Source organism: Caloenas nicobarica, chromosome 3 (assembly GCF_036013445.1).
Source record: "Caloenas nicobarica isolate bCalNic1 chromosome 3, bCalNic1.hap1, whole genome shotgun sequence".
NCBI classification, from domain to species: Eukaryota; Metazoa; Chordata; class Aves; order Columbiformes; family Columbidae; genus Caloenas; species Caloenas nicobarica.
Window position 1 is genome coordinate 46594707 of NC_088247.1, and position 23605 is coordinate 46618311.

Consider the following 23605-nt stretch of genomic DNA (forward strand, 5'->3'; position numbering starts at 1 on the left):
AAAGGACCCAGGAACAAGGTGCTCTGCAGAGGGTCATTCCCTTTGTGCCTCTCCTGAAAGTCCTGGGCCCCTGCAGAGCTGCCCATCTTGGCTGTGCAGGAATGAGAACTTCTGCTTCACAGAACCTTTCACATTCTGAGTTTTCTTCTCAAAAGAATTAAAGAAAAACAAACCAAAACAAAATAACCACCAGCCCACAGATCTGTGAACTTTTTCATGGAACGGTATTTTTTTTAAATTATACTTTGGAAAATCCAAACTGATTAAAAAAAAAAAAAAAATCAAGGCTGGCAATCCTAAAAAAATCCCTGCAGTTCTGTCAACCATCTCACTTCAATTCCCATATTTATAGCCTGTGAAGTGTAGAAACTCTTCAGGGCTCCGGTTCACCCACAATATATATCATGTAACATATTCTCTCCTGTCTCCTGTGCCACTGGCTTTAGACCTTCAGTGACAAATCTATTTATTTACTCAAGCAGACAGGAAAAAATTTGAAACCTCTTCATCTCCCTTAGTATTTAAGAAACCAGATGACCTTTGCAACAAAAGTATTTCAACTTATCATTAATTCACAAATCAAATGTAAACAAGACAAAGTACAAACAAGGTTAAAAGTCAAGAAAAAAAAATATCAGGAAGGAAGGAACGAGGGATTTTTTTTTTTTTTTTTTTTTTGCAGAACTAGGTGAGGTGGTGATTCTTGTCCTCTTCCAACTATGTATGTGCAACTTCTCCCCTGACAAATTGGATGGAAACCTAAATCATGGGCAAGGTGCCAGCACTGGACAGTGCCTTCTCTTGCCTGCTGAAAGCAAAAAACTAAAACATGGAATCAAATGAGCACAAAAAATCAGGTAGGACTGACTGGGGCATGCTGTAATTTAGCATCGAGAGATAGGGAGTTTAAAATACCAATATCAGAGGAAAAAACAAGAGGAGACGCAAGGCAAAATTGACTGAATTTCAGTTTTACAATATTTTATGTAGTTCACATTTTAACAATTCTTCCCCAAAGCCCTATAAAACCAAATAATTTGAATTCACAGAGGTACTGAAGACAGTCTTATAAATGCATCTTTGCACATTCAAGTTCCAGAACAAAAGTTCCAAGTTGTATCATGCACCCCTTTTACTAAAGGTGAGAAGCTCTTTCTGAATTGAAGGTCAGAACTCATTATTCTCTAACACTTAGATCATTTAAACAGTCCCTGCTTTCATATACAGTTCAGGTCTGTCACGACCCCCTAGAGCTCGAAGACCTTCAAATCCTAATAGCTCAATAGAGACTACTTTCCTTTTAGGTTGTTCCTGAAGGACCAGTGAAATTTAACACTAATTTGACTTTCTAGCCATATGAATTTATGCTACATAAACACCAAAATAAAGCTTTACTCCTCTCCTCTTCCTAAAGACCACCACTGACATTTTTTTCCCCTCAGACTAACTACTTCATGAGCTTCTAGCCTAAATCTGGGAATTTTCAAACCAAAGCCACACAGTACAACACTAACTGAAATTTCAACCATGAAGCCATGACCTGAAATAAAGATACAGCACAGCATAACGCTGTTTATAAATTAGTAATTGATGTGTAATTTTAGCTCTGGAGCAACTTAAATTTCTTAAATTATGCTGGAGAACAGGATAAGGCTTAATTGTCATATCCAATTACATATTTGGAAATATAGAATCATTCTTGGCTGTATGAACAAAGAGAAATTGTGGTCATTAAAAATATTTATTAGTGTCGTTGCACAAATCTGACAACATTCACATTTATAACTGGTTTATTAATATAAAACATGAATAAAAAAATATAGCATCCCTACAGTAACACACCATTTTTGCCTGCAGAATTAACTGCTTTGCAGTAATTATGAGACCCCATGAACTCAATTGGTATTCTCAGTAACATCTGTAGCTAAAATGCCCATTTTTTACTCTCAAAATTTTCTGACATTTAAAGTTACACAAAATGGATTACAGATACTCTCAGATCCACTTCAAATGTATAAAACATTTGGTTTTGCTTCAGAAAAAATGCTACTTAAGCAATCTTTATTTTAAAATTAAATTGTGATGACCCTTAATTCCTCACTAATCATTTGATGAAGTGTTGCAGTTTAATGGATGTTTTCATTAAAAGTCGAGGTACATTATTACTCTGTCTTACATATTATGAAGAGATATTACTCTTTTATTAAAAAGATTCAATTGCCCACGGGTAAGGCTGCTGGTTCATGTGGGGATTCGGGCTATCGAATAACTTGCCTAGGAAGCAGCATTATTAACTCTCCGTTACTCCTTTGGTTTACAAATGAGATGCTCTCAGCAAGGTGAAAATAATAGATAAGACAACACAAAATGTTTTTAAAACATTCCACGAGATTTAGGAACACAGTTTTTGTGTATAATACCTGTATTATAACTGGTTTTGGTGCATTGCTAACTGCCTCCAAAATTTACAGTAATGGAAGCTACAAAGAAATGCAAAAAATCAAACCAGAGCAAAACACTGAAGCAGACTTGAAAGAGCAGAAAACACTAAGAACCAACACTTATATACATAGAAAGCTAAACCAATGCTGAATTATTAACAAGAGCTATTTTTTGACTGCAAGCTGTTCCGGAATACTATGAATTGCTTGCTGAGCAGTTTCACTCACACAAGTGTTGGTTTTTTTTTTTTAAAAAAAGCTAACCATCCGAGGCCTCTCCAATGTATAGGGTCAGTTTATTTTCAGTTAATACCAATGAACAGAGCAGTTATTCTCACAGTTACACCTAAATGTATCAGTTGTTCTCCAGCATACTTACAATTCACCTACTTACAATATACATCAGGCAAAGGATTTATTTTACTAAACAATAAACACGTAGAGGTCGCCTTTACAAAGCTGAGCCTTTCAGCTCAGGCATCAGAGAGAGATGGACACACTTGGAGACACTCGTAGATGCTGAAAGCAGGTGTGAAGAATTATCCTTAGTACTGCCTATTCCCTCTGAAGATGACTGTGACCACTTTGATGACTACAATAGGTTATACACAATTCTTGAAAGCTAAATTTGGGCTAGAGGAATTATACTTCTTACCAAGGCCTAGAAAACTGAGCTCAACCATCTGTAGAAGAAATGGTCCATTCAACCTTTTAGAAATTAATATACTGCTACTTTCCAAAAACTATTTTATTTTGACAGCTTTTGTTAGTAGCAAAGACATGTCACTAACACAGCACCCGCCATGTTGCTATGAACAACTTCTGAAACAGTTTCAGGAAAAAGAAGTTTGAATCCTCAAACCACACATCTGTGCCACTAACCCCGACCAAAGACAGTTAATAACTTAATGACAGTTCTGACCTTTCATTTCTGGAGCAGTAGCTACAGCATATTAAGTGTCCGGATGTACGAACAAGCTTTGACAGACACAGGCTGAAATGCTGATGGAGAAGAACACGCCAAGCTAGATGAGCTAGGTAGCCATAAGTCTTCAGCAGAAACCATTGAATCACTTGCTGTACAATGTGCTTGTGTGTCCACTCAATGAATAATGAATATATTTTAATGGACTGTCAAAGCTTTAGCTGCAAAATAGACCTGGAAGGCCCTTTTGGTTTCTTCGGTCATCACAGACAGCAACCATAAACCTCAGTGTCTCTGTAGATTAACAGGTATCCATGCTGATCTCAGTTAAAATCATCTGAAACCACCACTCAAGGCTACCTATGGGTAGACTTGCAAGCAAAGCTTGAGCAATTTACATAATAAAACATGAATCATTCTGAAACGTGAGTAAAAGTTGATGAACCCTCACAACATACGAAAAGGCATGTCTTCTCTCCGAGACACCATCCCCAGTAACAGCCTGCCATGTTTAAGTTAACGGAAAAGATCCAACCAATTTCAACAGGATGAGGATTTTATACTCCACATCCCCTCAGTATGAGACACACAAATGAGAGGCAGAATCAAGGGGACAAAGCTCTTCTGAAGCTGCAAAGATCAGGAGCGATACTTCCTTAGGTAACCTACAGGCTTCAGTCATCTGTGACCAATGCTGGCTTTCCAAGGTAAACAGAGTTAAACGGAGGCACGAAAGCAGAACAAAACTTTCAGTCAGGGACGTGCACCTGAACCACATCCTCTTCCTATGTTCCTAGTGAGTGAGGGACTGTATCTGGCTTGGCCAGATCTTAGGAGGTACTTTGCTGGGATAGACCAGAGCTAAGCCACATCCCAGTTGTTGTGGGGTTTTTTTGTTTGGTTGGTTTGGTTTTTTTGGTTGTGGTTTTTGTTTGTTTGGTTGGTTGGTTGGTTGGGTTTTTTTTTCACATTTCACAGTAGAAGCTTATCAATTTGGTTGTTTGTGTTGCAGCTAATTTCCTCCTCTCTCGTACCCTCCTGCGCCAGCTGTCCCAGCAGGCTGCTGCCTCTGGGCTGCACACAGAAGGTGACACGACAGCTCCTCCGAACAGCCGCACACACAGAACACGCCCCCGCTTCTCAGGCCAAACTCCCAGGTGTGTAAAGCTACGGGTACCCTTGAAAAACACCACAGCGTAACGGAGCGCACAAGCTTCCTGACAACTGAGATGAACATCAGGGATTACTCGCACCCATGCACGTCCTTGTCATGCAGAATCAGCAACTTCATGGCGCTCATTCCAGATTTTCCCTCCTGGTTTCACTACAATGCCAAAAGATAACTATTTATCTTTCAATGTATTTGATGATTCTGGGTGGTTGCTCAGTATCTTGTCTCCACATTGTATTTTCCAGTGTAAGCTACATTGAAAAGAACTAAATAAAATCTGAAAGAATTCCTGGGAATTTAAAAAAATTTTTGTATTTTATGCTGTGCTTCAGGTGTGAATAGGACAGTGACCCAAAATCTGGCTTTAGAGTTTAAATTTGTAAAAAGGCAGCTAAAAATCTTTGTGACACTGCTGGAGTACAACAACACTTTAGTTGCAGTAACTCCCCTCCTCAAACTCTTAAGCATTTATGAATTAGCCAGCAGGTTAAAGGTATGAAGAAAATTACTACTTTTTACTTGGAGTGCACATTCTAGCTGAGGGAAGGGAAGCATTTTACATGCACTGAGTTTAGATGTGCAGATGTGCACAAGGCACAGGAGCATTGCTAACTTTGCCCTTGCTAGTTAAATGGCCAACTGAGGCTCAAGGAATTGCTCGAGATCATCCACCTCATCAATGACATGTTCAGGAATACACCTTATTTCTCCGCTCTCCTTACTCAGGAGATCTATTCTGTTTTTCTTCTCATTGTCACAAGTACAGGGCTGGATACAACTGCTGCTCTTAAATTGCCCCGCTCCACCAGTATTGGGCACTTTTTGGAGTGTCACCATTCTCAGAATTATTTAACCTTCTAAAGACAGCAGATTTATCCTATGCCTTAGGACTAAGGTCACAGTGTCTGTAATGATCAGTCTGCAATTATGATTTCATAGCTGCCTTTTAACTAATTCAGCACACCCACTTGCAGGTATATGATAATTTAAACCACTTCTTCAACATTAGATGAAAATCTCTACTACGGTTCTCCCTGAAAAGTAAAAGTAACACTTTATAAACAAACTCCAAAAGGGGGGAAATTAGTCTCATCACACCCCAATATGTTCTGAGGCCCTCTTTAAATTTCATTTTAAAATAGTTGTAATTTATTTCTTCCCCTCAGCTCACAGAGAAAGATGTACATTTACCTCAACTCTGGGTGAAATCTCTGCTGAGAGTTGTCAAATGAGGTGTGTGTACCACCTCATTGCAGGAATATGTTTGGGGTTTTTCCCTGTATTTCCCAAATTAGTTAATTTATAAACAGTTCTGAAAACAACAAGGTTAAAGCCAGTAAAAAAAGTCTATCTTGAAGAATATGTTGCAGAAACCAATTGACATTCACACTGCTTTGTAGATGTGTGTTTAGTTCTTCATTAGATTATATCAGGTATAGCATCTTCCCTAAGAATGCATTATGATACTTTGTGGAATTTCTCTTTTTGCCATTGACAGACACTGGCAGAGCTTCACAATTCTCAATTCTGCATTTATTATTAATAAATAAATATATTTCTGTATGTGCATGGTGCAGCTTTTATGAAACTGAATCTAAGTCAACACATAGAAATGAAGAAGGCTATGGCTACCAGGCAGATCACACCAGAATAGGAGATTTCTGAGCTGAGTATCTATATATTCCAGTAAAAATCAACTGTGACCTAGAGCATCACTAACTATAATGTTTATAAGGAAATTCTAACACAACTAATTACATCTGGGTAAAGACTCACTCCCACACATATGTAAAACTGGACAAGCAGCAACACTCATTTACCATTTGAATCACTGCTGTCCTAGCTTTTGCAGAAGGCGTTTCATTACATTGTCATCTCTGCATCACACAAAATCAAATTCACTTGACTGTAAGGCTTTAAAGACAATGAATTATTAAATGCTTTCTGCTACCATTACATCTTTCTAAAGCAAATCTTGGAATGATTAAAACAACACGACATAGAGACTGGCTTGCTTGCTGACTTCATTAAGTGAATGTGTCGGGTTTATTTATTTATTTGTATTTATTCGGGGCTACAACCTTGCGAATGTGATAAAACTCCCTTATCTTGGTTTTGAGCATACAACACTAATCTGCAAGTGTCTGCCACAAAGAAGCAACTGAACAATTCAAACTCACTTTACTGTAGTGCGAAGATCTACTTATAACTCATCTTCTTATGGATACACTTTCATTTGTTAATTTAATCTGATTCCTTTACGTAGCACTTTAAAAAGTTAGAGAGAAAAGTGGACATACGACTGCCTACTCTGGGTTCACATTCAAATACAGTGGAAGCTTAGTGACACACAACAGACTCCTGAAAGTCACTCTGATGGTTTTATATGACAGATGATGTTTGCCTTCAAGTGTTTAAGAGCTGAATGCCTGTTATGTTTACAGTCTGAAGGCCAGTGCCCTCAGCAAATCCATTTATCTGAACTTTCAGTTTTCTAAATGCAGTTCTTGTTATGTTTATATAGTCAAGGCTGTCACGTACAATCCATTAAAGGAGCGTTGTATGCATGAAAATTTTTTTTGCCTGTGCACAAACATGAACTCCGAACAACTTTGCCTTTAGAACGAAAACAAAACGGAGTTGAGCTAAATACTGCAGTGTAGTGAAGAACAGATGTGGCCTTTACCTTCCTGGGAAGGAATATATAGCCAGTGCTTTTACGGCCACTGGTCAATGCTCCTTTGGCTGTCTAGACCACATCTCAGGTAAATCCACACATGGTAACCACATTTCATGTCAATCACATGTTTCTGTCTCATTCTGTTTGGGCACTTGACATCTCTAAGTCAATTCTTCAACTTGGTCCCACTTTATAAATTGCTGAACAAACAAATCACACACACGCAGAGAATCCTACTCCTACAAAGCAGCTCTTTAGCAGAAAAGTAGCAAATGTGAATGAATTTGTATAAAGATGGATTAATAAAAAGGTCAAGAGTCTTTTTTAATAGCTATAGTTATGCTAGTCAGATAAATCATAACAGTATTTTGCACTGTGTGGAGAGCAGACTACATAAATGTACACAGAGGCTCTGTCAAAAACAGATCAGAGAAGGTTTTTCTGCATTATCTGAAACTAATGCTAAGTTTTAATGGAATTTTCCCAAAAAATGTGATTTAAAAAATACACCTTTATTTTATCAAACCCAAAGATTTATGTTTTGAGCTTGCTTTTATGCTTAGAGGCTTCAATGTCCTTCAGCTTTCCTGAGACCTTTTTTCAAGCATTGTCTTCTCTTATCCCAGGAAAACCAGAAAATCCTGCCTCAAACTCTGACCAGCTCTGTTCACAGTGTGCTGCACTACTGCCAGACTTGCTCTTTCCCTTCCTTCTGCTTACAAAGTCCCTCTTGCTGTAATCTGTGACTGTCTAGTAAATGTTTACTATACTGACATGAAGCAGGAAAATACTTTGCCCTCAATTCCTACAAACACAGAACTAAACCAAAGACACACGAAGCATCTTCACTATGGCCACACAGGACGTTAGAGAGAGAAATGGATCCTGGATCTTTCGAGTCCCAGCAAGTCTTTTAATCACAAATTCTAAACAAAGTTCAAACACATGGAAAAAGAAAGTCTGTACAAGATCATTCAATAGGCTATTTTCTGAATTAATTTGAAAAAAGCAAAATAGAAAATCTTTTACTTGGCTGAACTCTTACCTAGAACATCTCTTTTATGTTCAGGGACTAGAACTTTCCATTTGGATTCCTCTGGGTCACTGAAGTCAATGTTGATTAACCGGTAATTTGGAGAATGGCGGTTTGTCTTGAAAGTGAACACTGTTCCTTCATTGGTGACATACTCATACTCAGCCTCAAAGTTATCTATCAGCTTCACCCATTGAAGAATTCCTGCAAGATCAAACATATCATGTAAATTCTTCGCCTCCTGAAACAAAAACCTTTTAACAACTGAGGGCAAAGTCTTCCTGACAGTTGCTGTAGACTCTTTATTGAACAACGGCAATGACCAGAAGAAGTACAGCTATGGAAAGGGCTGAATATGCACTGAGTATTAAGAACTTTCAAAGAATTCTCCAGATTACTAGGCTGTAGTGGGAAAATGCCAGTTCACAGACACGTTAACATACTGGGTTTGAGGAATTTCTAGCAAAACGCGCAGAATACTCACAGAACTATGGTTAGTGTTTCACCAGCTTTCCTGAGGGGCTGCTGGAAATCTCAGGTGTTTGCTACAGAGGTGCTCCTACCACACTGACTGCTGTGGAGCCAACAACACCGACCACATCACGTTCTTGCCAACGGAGCTCACAAGCCCCCACTTCTATAGACTTGGAATGGGGAGTTGCAGCTGAGTCAAAATCTCTGCACTAAGCTTTCGAGCTCAATTTTATTTTTAATAGCTTTTTCAGATTACTATTTAATTATAAAATATTTTTTTTCTTTCTGAAAAAAGTTACTTTTCCTTAAAGTGGGAAGTTTTCCGTTCTCCTTAAAAGCTCAGAGTTTCCCATGGAATAGAAATGATGCTATTTGAATAAGTAAAATAAACTTCAATATCAGGAATTTCTCTGTTGATTCAGAAACAATACTTCTGAAGTGTTTTTCTGCAGAAGCTTGTCACCACCAAAGGACAACTACAGCCAGTTAGCTAAAATGTTAACTTCTGGGCTTGTGAAGAATGAAACTGCATTTTCCCTATCAATCTTCTAGAATATCACACTCACTAACAGAAGTGGACTTCTCTCAAATATGAATTGCCTCAGTTTACTCAGTCTTAGTATTGACTCAGCCTGGATTTGGGACTGAAAGACTCCACTACTTTTTATTCACATTTTAATATTTTGCAATAGGTTTAGAGGCTAATAGAAAGAAATAGCTGCAAAAGTAGATCAGTTATGTAATACGTTTGTTATATCTACAACCCAACCTATCAGCCAAACTTATAAGCATCATACATTAGCTATGCTGAAAAACCAGAATCCTTATTGATATGTGAAATTAAAACTTTTGTATCTTAAAATAACATTTGGCCCACCTTGCCTCTTTCCCAAAACTAAAGGTTGGGTCTTTGCTTTTAAGTAAAACCATATCAACTGTGTATAAATTTGTTCATGAAAATCTATAATATAATGTTTCTGTCAATACATCAGCTTATAATATTAAAAGCTGAGCAGAATAATGGAAGTAGATAATAGCTGAGCTGTAATTACTCTAAGTTTTAAAAGAGAAAAGAATAACTGAGGAAGCAGTGAGATGGCAAAGCTCATTTAAAACCCATTAAATGTAATAAGAGAGTATAGCCAGGCCTAGCACATTCATAAAGCTCCTATCTCTTAATTGATGTTTTGGTTTAAGGAGAATTTCCCTGTCTCTTCATGTAAAGCAATAGATTAGCCAATTAAATCTACTTCTTATACTGCTGTAAAACAAACTTCCTAGACAATCCAGTCAACTTAGTATCTTGTCTCTGAGCGAACCAAATGCTTGTTGAATCTTGGTTTTCACTGAGGTTCAAAGGTTTGTCCTTCCCAAGAGATTTTATGTTGAAAAAAAATACTGCTAGGTCCCTTCAGTTGCTCAGAGTTCTATAGAGAAAACCTGCTTTGATGCCCAGTAAAACAAAGAAAATCCAGCCTACAGCAAACTCTGATATACACTAGTGAAACTGTTTTAAGATCTCAACTCACATGCACAAGCGTTCTAGTAAATAAAAACTTAACTGCAGTATAACACCATAACAATATTGGAACATTTGTATTCCAGTATCTGATGAAATGAAACCATTCTACTAAAGAAGAACAAGACTTCATAAAAAGGAATCCCCAGACTGTTGAAAATGGTAAATGTGCACAATAACTGTAGTCTCCATGACTGCAACAAAAGTTGGATTCCATTAAGGAAAAGGACAATAACGTGACGTTAGGGATTTACATTACTGCCGTGCGACTTGTTCATCCGCTCCCAAATGAGCAGGTAGTAAAACAGCAAGAGGGTTGATATTCTACAGGGATACACTAAGTCGTTATTACAAAATCAAGCGCTTTCATCTTGTTAAAGTGGATGTTATATAGTCCTTAGAAGACAAATATTGCAGATGACTTATCCCTAAACCTTCGTCTCACTGAAGTGGTTAAATACGCCACTATCTAGTCCAAGTTAAGGTGGTAACGAGGCAATTACAGGCAGCTGAAAGAGACCGGTACATCAGGTATGTTTGCTACTGTACAGAGTACGTGCTGTAGATTTTCAGTCAGAGGAAGAAACACTTTGCAGTGAGACAGATATCAGACACAAGAGGATGCACCTTTACAGCTGGTTGCAGCTGATCCAGTTACAGCCTGTAACTGAAAGGGATGTTCTAGCGTTACCTTCAAGCACCCTGTTTAGCCCTCCTTTGGGCCAGGGTGACCAGCCTGGTGACCAGCACGGCCAGTTCTCTGGGCACTAATATGGCTGAAAAACGATTGTGGGGGGGAACCATTTATCCCCAGTCACACCAGTGGCAGCAGAAGGGAGAGCAGCTCCACGCAGCTCACTTGCGTGGCGCTGCCCCCACGCCGAGCAATCTGGCCTTGCTGCGAGCTGAGCTGATGCCTCATCGTCGCCACAGAGGAATTCGTCCTTCTTCACATTACTTCAAGCTCACTGCTTCTGTTTTGCTCATCTGCCCCAGTAGTGAGCTCGTTCAATGGGTTAAATGACTAAAAAAACTCCAAAAACTGTGTCACGAAATAAAGTTCTCTCTTTTGTTGCCTGAACCAGCTCACTGCGGGGCAGAGGAGCAGAGGAGTGTCACTACGCACAGGGCAGCCAGAATGCACAAGGCAGCAGCAGAGAGAGGCTGAAGAGGAGCAGCAACATTTCTCATTAGTAATGAGCCATAAGATAAGCTTGCCTGCAGCAACACTGCACCCTCCCATTTCCCCCTCCTCCTCCATCAGCGTGTCTCCACCTTCACGCTTGGTTTGGCATTTGCCTGAGTGAACAGTAAAGCTGATTAAATTAGCTAACCTAGAAGAAAACTAATCTCTATTATACATTTTTTTCCCGTGACAGATTAGCAAGTGCAATCACCTAACCACAGGGTCAGATAGGTGACTCAACAGGAGGGGATGGTGTTAGGTAATCCATGAGCCTATGGAGATGGGACAACTCTCCTTTCCACAGCACCAACTGCTTAGTCTGGCTCTGTTTGTCTCATAAAACTGCTCCCTGTGGTACCCAAAAGGCCCACGGGAACGGACAAGGCAGATTTTTATTAAAGACAGCACATTACCTGAGGAGAGTTTGCTTGAACGAACACAGTTTGAACTGTAAAGCATATGCTTCAAAGATTCTGTCTGTCTTTAAAGTGTCAGGAATACATCTACGAGCCTGTCTAGACAGAGACACGGACACACATTTCCAATTCAAACTCTGTGCAAGTAGATTAAGCGTAACTTCATTTTCTTAGTGTCTTTTGTTTACAAGCAAGACTACCAAATACTAGGAAAGGCACCTGTGTGCAGTTTTCACCTGGCCTGAATTTGGTGGATGATTCTATAGTAACTGGTCAAACATCCCAAAGCACGGTGAACTATGTATTGAGAGGCTCAAGTGGTGCTCAGTTCCTTACAGCACGTTGTCTGTACATGTGGGACAGCACACACTCTTACAGAAGCTGAATGAGCTGGGCTGAGAGCTGTTATTTAAGCATCAGAAGAGGATGTACCAGCAACCAGAGGTAAGCAAAAAAGTGATTTAGCATGCAGTGCAGATGTGGGAGAGTGCAGCTGATCATGGAGGACTCCCATTATAACTTCTGGAAGAATAATAAAGATATCTACACACAATCTAGATGGGACAACACAAAGCCTCACAAGTAACTTGTAACACTAAGTCATCCACCAGCTCCCAAGGAACCTAAGAAAATCAGTGGAGTTATTGATGAATATACAGCCATAGTCAAAAAAGCAGATACCTTATATAAGTGGATATAGCTGAGGAAATACAGAGATTAACTATGTGGTTTCACTAAGACAAGAGGCACCTGGAAAGGGCTCTGCAGTAGTAGATGACTGACAATCTTCCCAGGAGCTAGACAAGATGCAGGAAATGGAGGTTCAAAATAATCCAGAAGTAATGATAAACGGCCTAAAACATAGTTTTCATATAAAATGACCCATGAAGATACTTTTTGCCTTAGAGAAAAGACGAAAACACAGGAGCATGACAAAGTGTATAAAACAATGAATGATAGGGAGCTGTGGTGCAAGGATGCTGGACCTAGATGGGTCACAGACCACAGCCAGTTCTCCATTGCATGACTGCAAACTCACGTGATCAGCACATCAATTCTTACCAAACGGCCTGACGTACATGCACACAACCCATCATATGACTGGATGGATACTCTCTCATTGGTTACATACCTGACTAAAAGCGACTACGTGCATGGTGTCACGTGGCATGCATGTATCTACCCAGTTATTGAAACAGGTGAGGGACTACAGGGTCTCAGAGACAAGGAATGGTCTGTTGACCGCCAAACAGTTAATGCAAACCAGTTCCTCCTCACCTCTGAAGGTCTCCAGCAAAAAGGGCACCAAGGCCCATGAATGGGAGTTGGTTACCATCATCTAGAGGCTGGTAAAGGATTCTTGCTTCACTCTCAAACCCAGAACAAACAGCCTCTTACTAACAAAAAGAACAATCCATCTATAAGTTATGACTTTAAAAACCCCTCCAAAAGCAAGGCAAAGGATGGGCACTGAGCTCATACTTCTTTAAAAGAAAGGAGGGGAGGGGGAAGGTGAAAAACCAGCAGCCCTCTGAGAAGATCTGTCTGAGGACAGTCATTAAGAAATGGCACTTGTGGTCCAGACACCCTTATCCTTCACACCAGAGTCACCGAAGACTTCAGAGTTTAATCCACATAAGCATACAATGAGACATTTGTTATACATGAGATAAGCACGAGGTTAAAGATCTTGACAGTTTACTGTAAACTGCTGCTATAACCTAATCCTTTTCTTTGCCAGACCTTCCACTAAAACACATTGCTGAAGAGCTATAGATGCTTTTGCCTATATACTTTATACCAGCCAGTTATCCATCATCAAATAATTGCATTACTATAGGAACTGCAGGTAGAGGATTTATAACCTTTATTTGATGGACACTAAAGCCATGCCACACAACAGAAAATCATAATCCTACAGAGCTAGCCTTTCTTCTGCAATGTTTAGGACAAAAGCAACATAGAGTGTACAGACGGAATTTTTAAACAAAATGTTTGGATCCACAGTAGGGGAATTATATCAGTAAGCATCACAGATTAAGCCCTCAATCTTGTACTGGCCTCTGAACACAGCCAAACATTCGCTGGTCTGCTGAGAGCTCTCTGTGTGATGAAGCAGGTTTGTAGCTGAACAATGGCGACTACAGGAAGAGGAAAAGCTAATTTAAACAAACTGATTATAACAGTAAGAATGATCAGAGAAAGCCTGTTATCAACCCTCTTTCAGACAGAAAGGATAGAGTGGCTGTCACTGTTCATCGGTTCACAAAATTTTCTCAATACTTTCTTCCATATTTCATGTTTCATTGAAAAGCCAAACAATCAATTAGTGGCAAATAACCTCTCAGCTGTGCTGGCTGGAGAGACAGGGCTTAGTGATCAGCTACTGGTGGGTTGTTTTTTTTAATCTGATGTTGTGGAAAAAAGTTTTACGAACAAGGTAAACGCTCTCATTTGGCTTTTTGTCATGTAGTCTAGCAGTCAAAACTATATTCCATTCTAGCTTGTCAATTACATTTTTTTGTAAGACAGACATATTTCCTGGAAATGGAGGAGAATGCCCAGGAAGTAAACCAAGAGGTTTGTCTCATAATGATGGGACAGGCTTTCTACCTGAACAGGAACACCAATTTCATTATGCTACATGCATTAAACAGGTAAACTTCTATTCAGGGAAAGATTATGATTTCTCAACTCTTCGATTTTACTCTGAATTGATTTTCAAGGAGGCACTGGAATTTAAGTGCATAATGTGTCTCTGAATCATAACTGGAATGTTAAAAATATGTGAAAAAACCAAACCAACCCAGTCGGTTACCTTCGGCCTTAACAAATGAGCTTCCAACTTAGCTACAGGTATGACTTTCTAAATTGAATTAATTTTGATAGCTGTTCAACAGTGATTTGGAATTCAGTTTGCCTTTCACCTTAAAGATGATAGTTCACTCAATTATTTCAATAGGAAGATTTTTTTAAACAGAGTGAAAATACAAATCAAACCCAAAATGCCTTTAAATGCAATCTGCTCACAGAAAAGCCTTAAAAACAGTGTAATTCTGTTTTTGCGATTCCATATATATGTATCTATCAACATCCACTTTGATTACCTACATGCACAACTGTAACTTTAGGGCATACGGGTTTTATGTATGTTTTACATCAGAATTATAACAGATCCACCTCCTAAACTGGAACGATCCATGCATTCAATACTAGCAGCATGGGAGACAGAAGAGAAACATGCTGGTTTAGTTCAATACTTTGCTACTGACAGACTAATCAACATACACATATATATAACAGCACATCCTAGTAGGACATAAGAGGACAATAATTTCACAGCCTTAACACTTTCAGTTCCAAAAAAGCTTTATAAAAGCAGAAGTCACATGGGCACATACATTATTAAGCACTTTCAACTTATTTACTTTCATTTGCTGTGTTTTCCCCATTCAGGTAAGAGAAGTATATATTTTACTGAAAATTTTATAAACAGAAATGAATGTGTCTCTACGTAAGGTCTTAAATCCTGTGAAGATAAAAATCTTGGTTTTAGTTAAGTCATCATACTATTTCCTTCTTACCTCACTGTATTTTTAAGGTAAATTTTACAAACTCTCCGTATTTACTCTTTGAACTCTGGGTTCTTTTTTCATCTTTATTTTGAAAAGGAAATCAATAGTTAAACTCCACAATTTAGGACTCTGTTTGTGGATTATTTTTTTCTTTTTTAGTCTCAGGAAAATGGATTAAAATCACTCACTTCCTCAATTTCTACTTTTTATGTTTCCCATTGAAGAGAAAGCTCTTACTCCCAAAATTTTATTTTTGTAAAGAAGAATAATCTACATCTTTCACAGATTCCATTTTCCAATAATAACTTACCTACATAGCCTGCAGTACATTTAAAATGGCTTAAAATTTATAATACATTGGTATACTGGTATTTGTATATATCTGTACCTCTCTATGTATGTCTACTGACACATATATACACGTCAAGTTTTGAAGACCTTTGCTACAGCACAGAAATATCTTTTGCCCTTGGACTATCAATCCCTAACTGAGAAGCTGTTTCACTTGCTGGAGGTACCTGGCAAACTCTTTCCATGTCCACAAGTATTAACCACAGGATACATAAAGCCCTTCATCACAGGGCATAACAGACCAAACCAAATCTCATAGTGCAATTTAAGTTTTCTCTAGTACTCACATCTCCTCTTAGTACTCCCCCATCTGTATTTTCTTCTTGCCTGTTACAGTGTACAGGGTAAATCCAAGAAAGGAAATGTTCAACTACTGCATGTCACATGGCTGTAATTCCCTACAAGTACTTATTGAGTGTATTCCCCCTATATTTCTCACCATATCAGAGAGCAGCCTGTATCTCACGCTGATGACTGCTGGATATTTAGATATAACAGAAAATCCAGTATTACGCTGCTGTCATCTTTCGGAGTATGTGAAAAAAATTGAGTTTGCTTTAGAATAGCTGCAGTACACAGTTTTCAGAAAGTGGAGTACAGCAACTTCCTATGTGATACGAGAGCAGAGAAGAGCAGATCGTGGCTATACATTGATGCATCGTGCCCATCCCTCCAGTCTGTCTCAGCAGCTCTATCCTGAAAGCATAAAGCTACCCAAGAACCTCAGCGCTTAGGAGATTTCTACCAGCTAGACTCTCTCTAATTGAAATAGTTTTACTTCACCTGCAAACCCCGAGCCACCACATTGATGTTAATCTCTTGCCTCCTCCTTCCCCTATCAGCAGCTACATCAACTGTGCATCTTCGCTTGATTTGCACCTGCCAACTGTTGAAGACTTCTCTTCAGAAGTGCTCTGAAATTATGAGTCAGCTACCCCATTATATAGACATTAGTCCTTCCGAGACCTCTGGCTTTGCTCCACCAGCAGCTTTCTTAAATAAGCAGCAAACAAAAAAAACCAACCTACAACCAACCCAGCTGCAAAACATAAGAGGCTGACAGATCATACTTGTGTGTAGCTATTCCTGCATTTTATTCTCAGTATTTGGTATCCAGAGAATAGTTAGTCTAACAATTAACTAATTTAGTATCTAACCATGCAGTTGGACACAAAAAAGTAACTTTAAGGAAAAAGACAGTGCTGTTTCTGGTGTTTTCAATGTCATTTTTTTTTTAATCTCAGAATTTCTGTGCTTGTTACTGTGGATGCCAAATAGAGCTGAATTTCTTTTTTAAAATAATATGAAAAGTTTTATCACTACTATAAAATTTCACATGGTCACTGAGACCTTGAGGACAGGAACCACAAGGTGTTTAGGATGACGACAGTTCATATATAGTCTTAATCCTTTTCTGGTGTCCCACAATAGTAACAAAAACAAACAATAGCATAGTGGTGGATATGGTGACTGAAAGAAGTTTATAATCTGCAAAAGTAACACTTATGTTGACAGTCAGATGAAGGTTAATCTTTTAATTTTCAGAGCTACTCGTACCAGTCACCAGCTTAATTGCACAAGGTTGCATGGTTGAGGGTGCAGTCACCCTATAAAAAGTATCTTGACTTTTCATGCAGAAGCAGATCTTCATTGCTGGATATTGACTCACTAAAGCAAGTCAGATCCTTCAAACTTTTATTTAAGAGTCTTTTCAGACGCTGAAAATCCATACACTAAAAGGCTTCCAAATTTCAAGTATCCTCTATGAGAGGAGATTTTGAAAACTGGACATTTACTTCAGAGTCTGTCACAGTACTAATCCACAATAGTTTTTACGTTCAATAGAAGACAGGTAATCTCACGGTACACAATCTGTTTCAAATTGGAAGAGATAGCTTCAGGGCCCCAGTGGTTTGTTCATAATGTATCCTTGGAAATGAATGGCACAGCACAGCCCTTCACTCAGACTTCTACTCCATATCAGAATCTAATTTCTTTTTGAATCATGTAACGCTTTGCTTCCTCTCAAAGTCTCACTCTGAGCCAGGCAGCTCTGCTTTTTTGCCTCTTTCTTCACAGCCACAAATATTTAATTGTCTCTCCCTGGTCTCCAAAGGCAAGAGAGATTTTCAAACAATATGGACTCTCTTTGAAAGTAAGATCTCTTAATCTCTTGGGACCTGACTTCATTTATGAACACCTGAGGAGGCAATACTGGGGTGGAGGTATTAAGATGTCCCTGAAAGGAATGCAACTTTGTTGTGTTTGTACTGTGCTCTCAGTGCCACTCATCCTGCGGATGATGGATGATGCCTATTCAATGATGATGGAAAGTTAATGTATCTGCAATTTAAAAAATAAATAAATGTAAGGAGGCAATATTTATTCCTATGAGTTAAAATGTTTAGACATGTCCAGATATATTGAAGATTAGCCCAGAAGAAAGAAATAAAGCATTTTTATGAGCAGAGATTTTTCCGTCAGCTTCAAGGCTTCTATTTTACTTCAATTTGGATGATCACTCAAGAGACAGGAGAAGAGAATATATAAGCTATAACTCTCTCAAAACAAAGCATATGTCCTCATGCAGCAGAACACAGCAACAGAAAAACAGGAGCCAAAGGTGATCTCTTTCTCACACTGCACTTTCTCTACTATACACAAAGAAATGCACAAATACATAATCTAAAAAACACTTCAATGTGAATACTATTTATAAATGTAATGTTCAGTTGGACACTGGTAGCATGAAGATCTCCTTGCTCAAATTAATAGCAAGCTATTTACTTTTATTGCTAATGATCTGCCTCCAATTAAAAAAAAATACATTGAAAGAAAAACTCTTTGGACTTGCCACTTAAGGGATATGAAACTGTTTTCTTAAAGTAAACACTCTATTGTTGAGGCTTCCACATATTTTCTGAGACTCAACTGATTTTTTTTTCTCCCTGTTCATTAGGAAACTAGGATACAATGGCCTTATTTCAATACTGATTTTTTTAATCATTTTTTTGTAAGTTACTTCAATGACAGAAAAGTCTTTCAAAAAATGAAGAGCACTCTCCCTCCCACCACATTCCACTTTCTAGCTGATGTCTACTGTCTCCTTACTATCCTTTTTCTCTTGTTCTTTTTCATTACAAAGGTTTTGATCCACTTTTTCAGGCTACGCAGCACATACTGACTCATCCGTTTGATGTTACTGCATATAGCACTGTTCATTGCTTTTTATTTTAGAGAGTCTTATAAATGGCAAGACTAAACTAAGATACAAAAGTCCAGATAAACCTACTTTCAACAGGAAGTGGACAAACATGACCTTTGTTTCTCCACCTGCCCTCAAGCCATATACATGCTTTCTTCAATGTGGGGAAAAAAGAAAAACCTTTTAAACAAAGGAACAAAATAAAAATTCCTATGGCTGATAGTCCTGCTCTTGAATTCCTTCCTGCAACCTGCCTCTGCCAGTTCAGTACAAAACCCTTCCAGCTGACAACAACTAAGCAACCAGCAAACCGTGAACTTCATTTTTTTCTCCATTTTTATTGCAACTTTCCAAGCCAGTGGTTCTAAAATATTTTACACCAGCTCTTCTTCCTGCATACGTGTCCTCCCACCACCTCCCACTGTTCCCACCAGACATGAACTGCCAGTCTCCAAGCAGCCCAGTCAGCACCCAAGCCTAAGATCCCCGACCACTCTCCTCTCTTCCCGAACTCCTTACGCCTTTAACTTCTACAAACCTGCACTGAGCTCCTGGCTAGTGCAATCCCTTCCAACCCAACAACCCGGGCTGTGCTTCCCAACTTGCCATCCCTCTCGATGTTTTGCATTCCAGAAGCCACAGCAGCCCTTCACAGTTTCCGTGTGCCCAGAGGTTAGAATGAGAGCTACCTCTTCTGCTCTCTAGGCTGCCTTATATCCCTCCTTTTCCTCTCTGTTCTCGTGCTTCAGCTCCCCCAGAAGAGGAAAGGGGGGCTCTGCCCAAAGCTCTGAGTCAGTGACTCACAAATCAGCTCTGCGATGCTCACAACAAGAGGATACCAATTTTTTTATTAGGCTTCCAAGCGGCTAGCTTAATGCAAAACTAAGAAAAAGGTCAGTGTTAACAACAACTTCAACAAGACCGATCAGCCATGTCATCTTGGTTTAAGTTCATAGCCAAGGCTGATTAAATAGCTTTCCTTTATTTCTTGTTGCACACCAACAGGTTTGTGCTAAATCCCCTCTTTCCTGCACCAAACCACACAGTCAAAAGAATAAATAGTCAAGGTTGACAATCTAATCGAAAAGAAACAATTTCTCAAGAAAAGGGAAAAACAAAATTATTACCAGTCACAGAAACAGTAAGAGACATGCTACAAAAGAAAACACCACTGTTTTTTCATTTGCGGTGGGGTTTTTTTGTTGGTGGTGGGGTTTTTTTGTTTTTGGTAAGGTGTACAACAAGGTTTGCTAATATATAATTGCTTGATTACTGTGTACCCAGCTGTTCGGCTAATATGAGGCATTTTCATGTATACCAAGAACAACAGTTAAGCAAAGTGATTAATGAGAGAAGTTTGACTTGTTTGACTGGTTCAACATACAAGCAAAGTCAAGTGCTGTCTGTCTTCTGGAAGACGGGTTTGATAAAATAGTAAAAAACTGTGCCTTATAATGCCCAGGTACTAGGAAAATGTGTGTTTGTTTTTTAAAGAAACACTTAGCATTAGATCACTTTCAAACATTGAAAGAGTCAAGGCTTGAAAATCCTACTCATAGTTTGGCAAGATAAGTAAGGAAATCTGGAGTCTTGAATGACGGATAATCTTCTGGACATGAACCCCCAGTGCTGTCCTTCCTCATACAACATACAGCTGCTGCACCTCTGCTACTGAAATTTCATAAAGCAAAACTAAACTGCATTAGTTGGTTCAGTGGCTGACAAAGAGTGGTTTTAATTTTCCCTCATCTTTCTAAATCCCACTACATAAGCAACCAAAGAGGCATGCAGGAAAGAAAAAGTCCCACTACCCACAGCTGCTTGAAGCAGAGTATAGCAAGGGAGTTCCCCCAAAAGCTTAATGAACAGCCCAGCTGTCTTCTCCCAGTGGTGTCTTCTCTCCGTATTGTCTTGCCACAACATTGTGAATTATGACTAAAGGTATCTAGTCTTGAGGAATAAAGTATTTGCAAAACACTTTGATAAGACAATAAAAGCTTTTTTTTTTTTTTTAAGCGTATTTGGTTCCAATTGGTGAATGTAGTGATTTCTAACATGGAGAGTTTTGTGGTAAAAACTAAGCCGCAAACTGGGTTAACCTGGTGGGATTCACAAGATGCACATGGTAGCAGGGGAGCACAGGAAACAATATCCCTCAAACCTCTTATGTATCCAGACTAATTTAAAATTCTCATAAAAAATAGATGCGTATTTGTCATAAGTTACTTATGAATTTCTATTCTGAAAAGGAGCATTCTTGGCACAAATAGCTCACAATGGCCCATTTAAAAACCTAGCAAACAACCTGAATATTTGAAGAGGAAATGACTCAGCCTGTATACAGTATAAAGATTGTGAAGGGGGAAAAGGACGCATGAATAACATTTTAGCTAACCCAAGAAGCAGAAAAAATGCTCAGATGTTCCCTGTGATGTTCATGGAAAGAAACGGAAACACTGCTGTGTAGATTATCTTCTGGGGAAAACAAACTGATAAGGATTATTACAGAAGATCACACTGAACATTCAATTAACCTATGGCTGTTGACAAAATATCATAAGTAATGATATATATTAAAAGGGGAAGGGCTACCTGACACACTTAACATTTCAAATGTAGAAATAAGAAAGTAAAATCCTTAAAATTTCTCAAATATTTAGAAACGGTCTACTCTCATTTATTAGATGTGATCTCCATTCAGAGTCAAGATAATTTCCTGCCCACCACAGGGCAAGTTAACTTCCACTGGTCCACAGCCACTGGAACATACCAAGAATCAATGAATGCACAAGACACAACTGCCCTCAGTACAGCAGAACTAATAAAATAAATGTCATGCTTGCACAGAGTCTTCAATTATATCATTATCTCTTGACTTATAATTTAAAGGGAGTATATGCAAAGAGAAGCCACAACTCCTGCTGTGCAGGAAGTTAATGAAAGCAATAATGAAGTGGCAAATATTGCACAAACCATGTTTCATAAAAAGCTAACTTGTAAGAAAGCTCAGCCAGAGGTTCCCTCTACATCAAAGCAATTTACTCTGGATTGGTTGACACCTTGAATACTGTACTGAAATGCACAGAGGTGACAGACATCCCAGCAGACGACTTCCACAAGGAACATGTTTTCCCAGAGCACTTAAAATGTCATTTTTTAGATTCTGATTTGATGAAAATATGTATAATATCAAAGTTAAGAAGCTCAGCTGAAGGCAAAGTATGGAGTGAACAGTCTCATCCCAAGAGACAACATCCATAGTCAAAGCAAAGACACAGTGTGTCCTCCACATTATGCCATTTTAGGAAAAACACCACTTCTTGCATATTTTGTGATACCTCAGCTACTTATTGAACATGGAGTACCTACATCTCATGTAGTTTCAACTTTGTCCCTCTCACCTCAACACTGCCTATTTCCTAACTTGAGTAGCTCAGCAAGCAGGTTATCATGCATCCTTTTCTGTGCTCCCTGTCTCTCTTTGAATTTTATAGAATGGAAATGTAGCTCAGGACTGCAGGTTCCACAGGGTGGCAAAGAATCTGAAAGATAAATATTGAAATATTTCTGTGTTGTAATGTCCAGATCATGCTACAGAACTACCCAATACGGGACAAAAGATAGAAATATACATTATGTTCCTTATTTTTAAGGCCCAGTACAGTAATCCTTTTTCACTAGCAAGGTGACTGAAGATGACTTCCACTCTTGCAAATGGATGCAACACATTCTGTGAAAAAAAATGGAAATTATTTAAAAGAACAAAGATAACTAAAGGTATGTGAGCTAAAACCTGAGTCAGATACCTCAAAACAGCAAGGCATTTTGATTTAGCATCACTGCCTGCCAGACTATTAGTCCGAAAACAAGACCAGTGGGCTAAAAGAAAACCTTAAGGAGCCACAAAAAACCCAGCACTGTCTGGGATGAGAGACAGAGAAACAACTACAATATTATTCTGCTGTTTTGGAAGGTAAGGCATTGTTCCTACCACTTGTATTATACTTAAAAGTTGGGTCGTGATAGATTTCATATGAGCATATACAACTTCAAGTCTTCTCTGTCAAGTATAGATGTTATGATATAGTTTTTCATTATTATATTCATCTTTGGGGTTTGTTTTAGCTGAACTAGTCTAAATCAGCAACAGATGGGCATATAGGAGGGGGTTATATTCTTTTGGAATATTTCAAGAATGGTATCAACAAATTTCCCATAGTTCTGAATTTATTTATACTGTAAAGTCATGGTTTAGAAAGTTACGTTGCAGGAGAGTAGATAAGCTGTACTTAGGGTTGTTAAAATTAAGGTTGCTTAGCTCATCTGCGAAATTGTTTCTAACTTAGCGTATATTAGAAACGCAGTACAATTTTTATTTTATTTTTTTTATGTATATGTTAAGAGACCTGCTTGCTCAGAACAAAGTTTTATTTTGTTGGTCTGAAAGACAAAAAAAAAAAATTAAATTAAAAAGTCTTTTTCCCTCAGACAGCGCAGTGTCCAGTTGAATTATTTTGCTTAAATTTGCAGGATAGAGTAGGAAAAGAAAGAAGAAACAGGAATGCAAAATGAAACTGTATATTTCATGTATATTTCATGTGTGGAAATGAAAAACACTTATCAAATACC

General features: G+C 38.5%; 1 protein-coding gene across 1 annotated transcript in view; it reads right to left on the reverse strand.

Moving 5' to 3' along the window:
* PREP (prolyl endopeptidase) overlaps nt 1-23605 on the reverse strand; it is a 103854-nt gene that overhangs the window by 45392 nt on the left and 34857 nt on the right. Inside the window, exon 8 of the mRNA XM_065632606.1 lies at nt 8263-8454. Coding sequence (XP_065488678.1) covers nt 8263-8454 — 192 coding nt within the window. The remainder of the gene's footprint in view (nt 1-8262; nt 8455-23605) is intronic.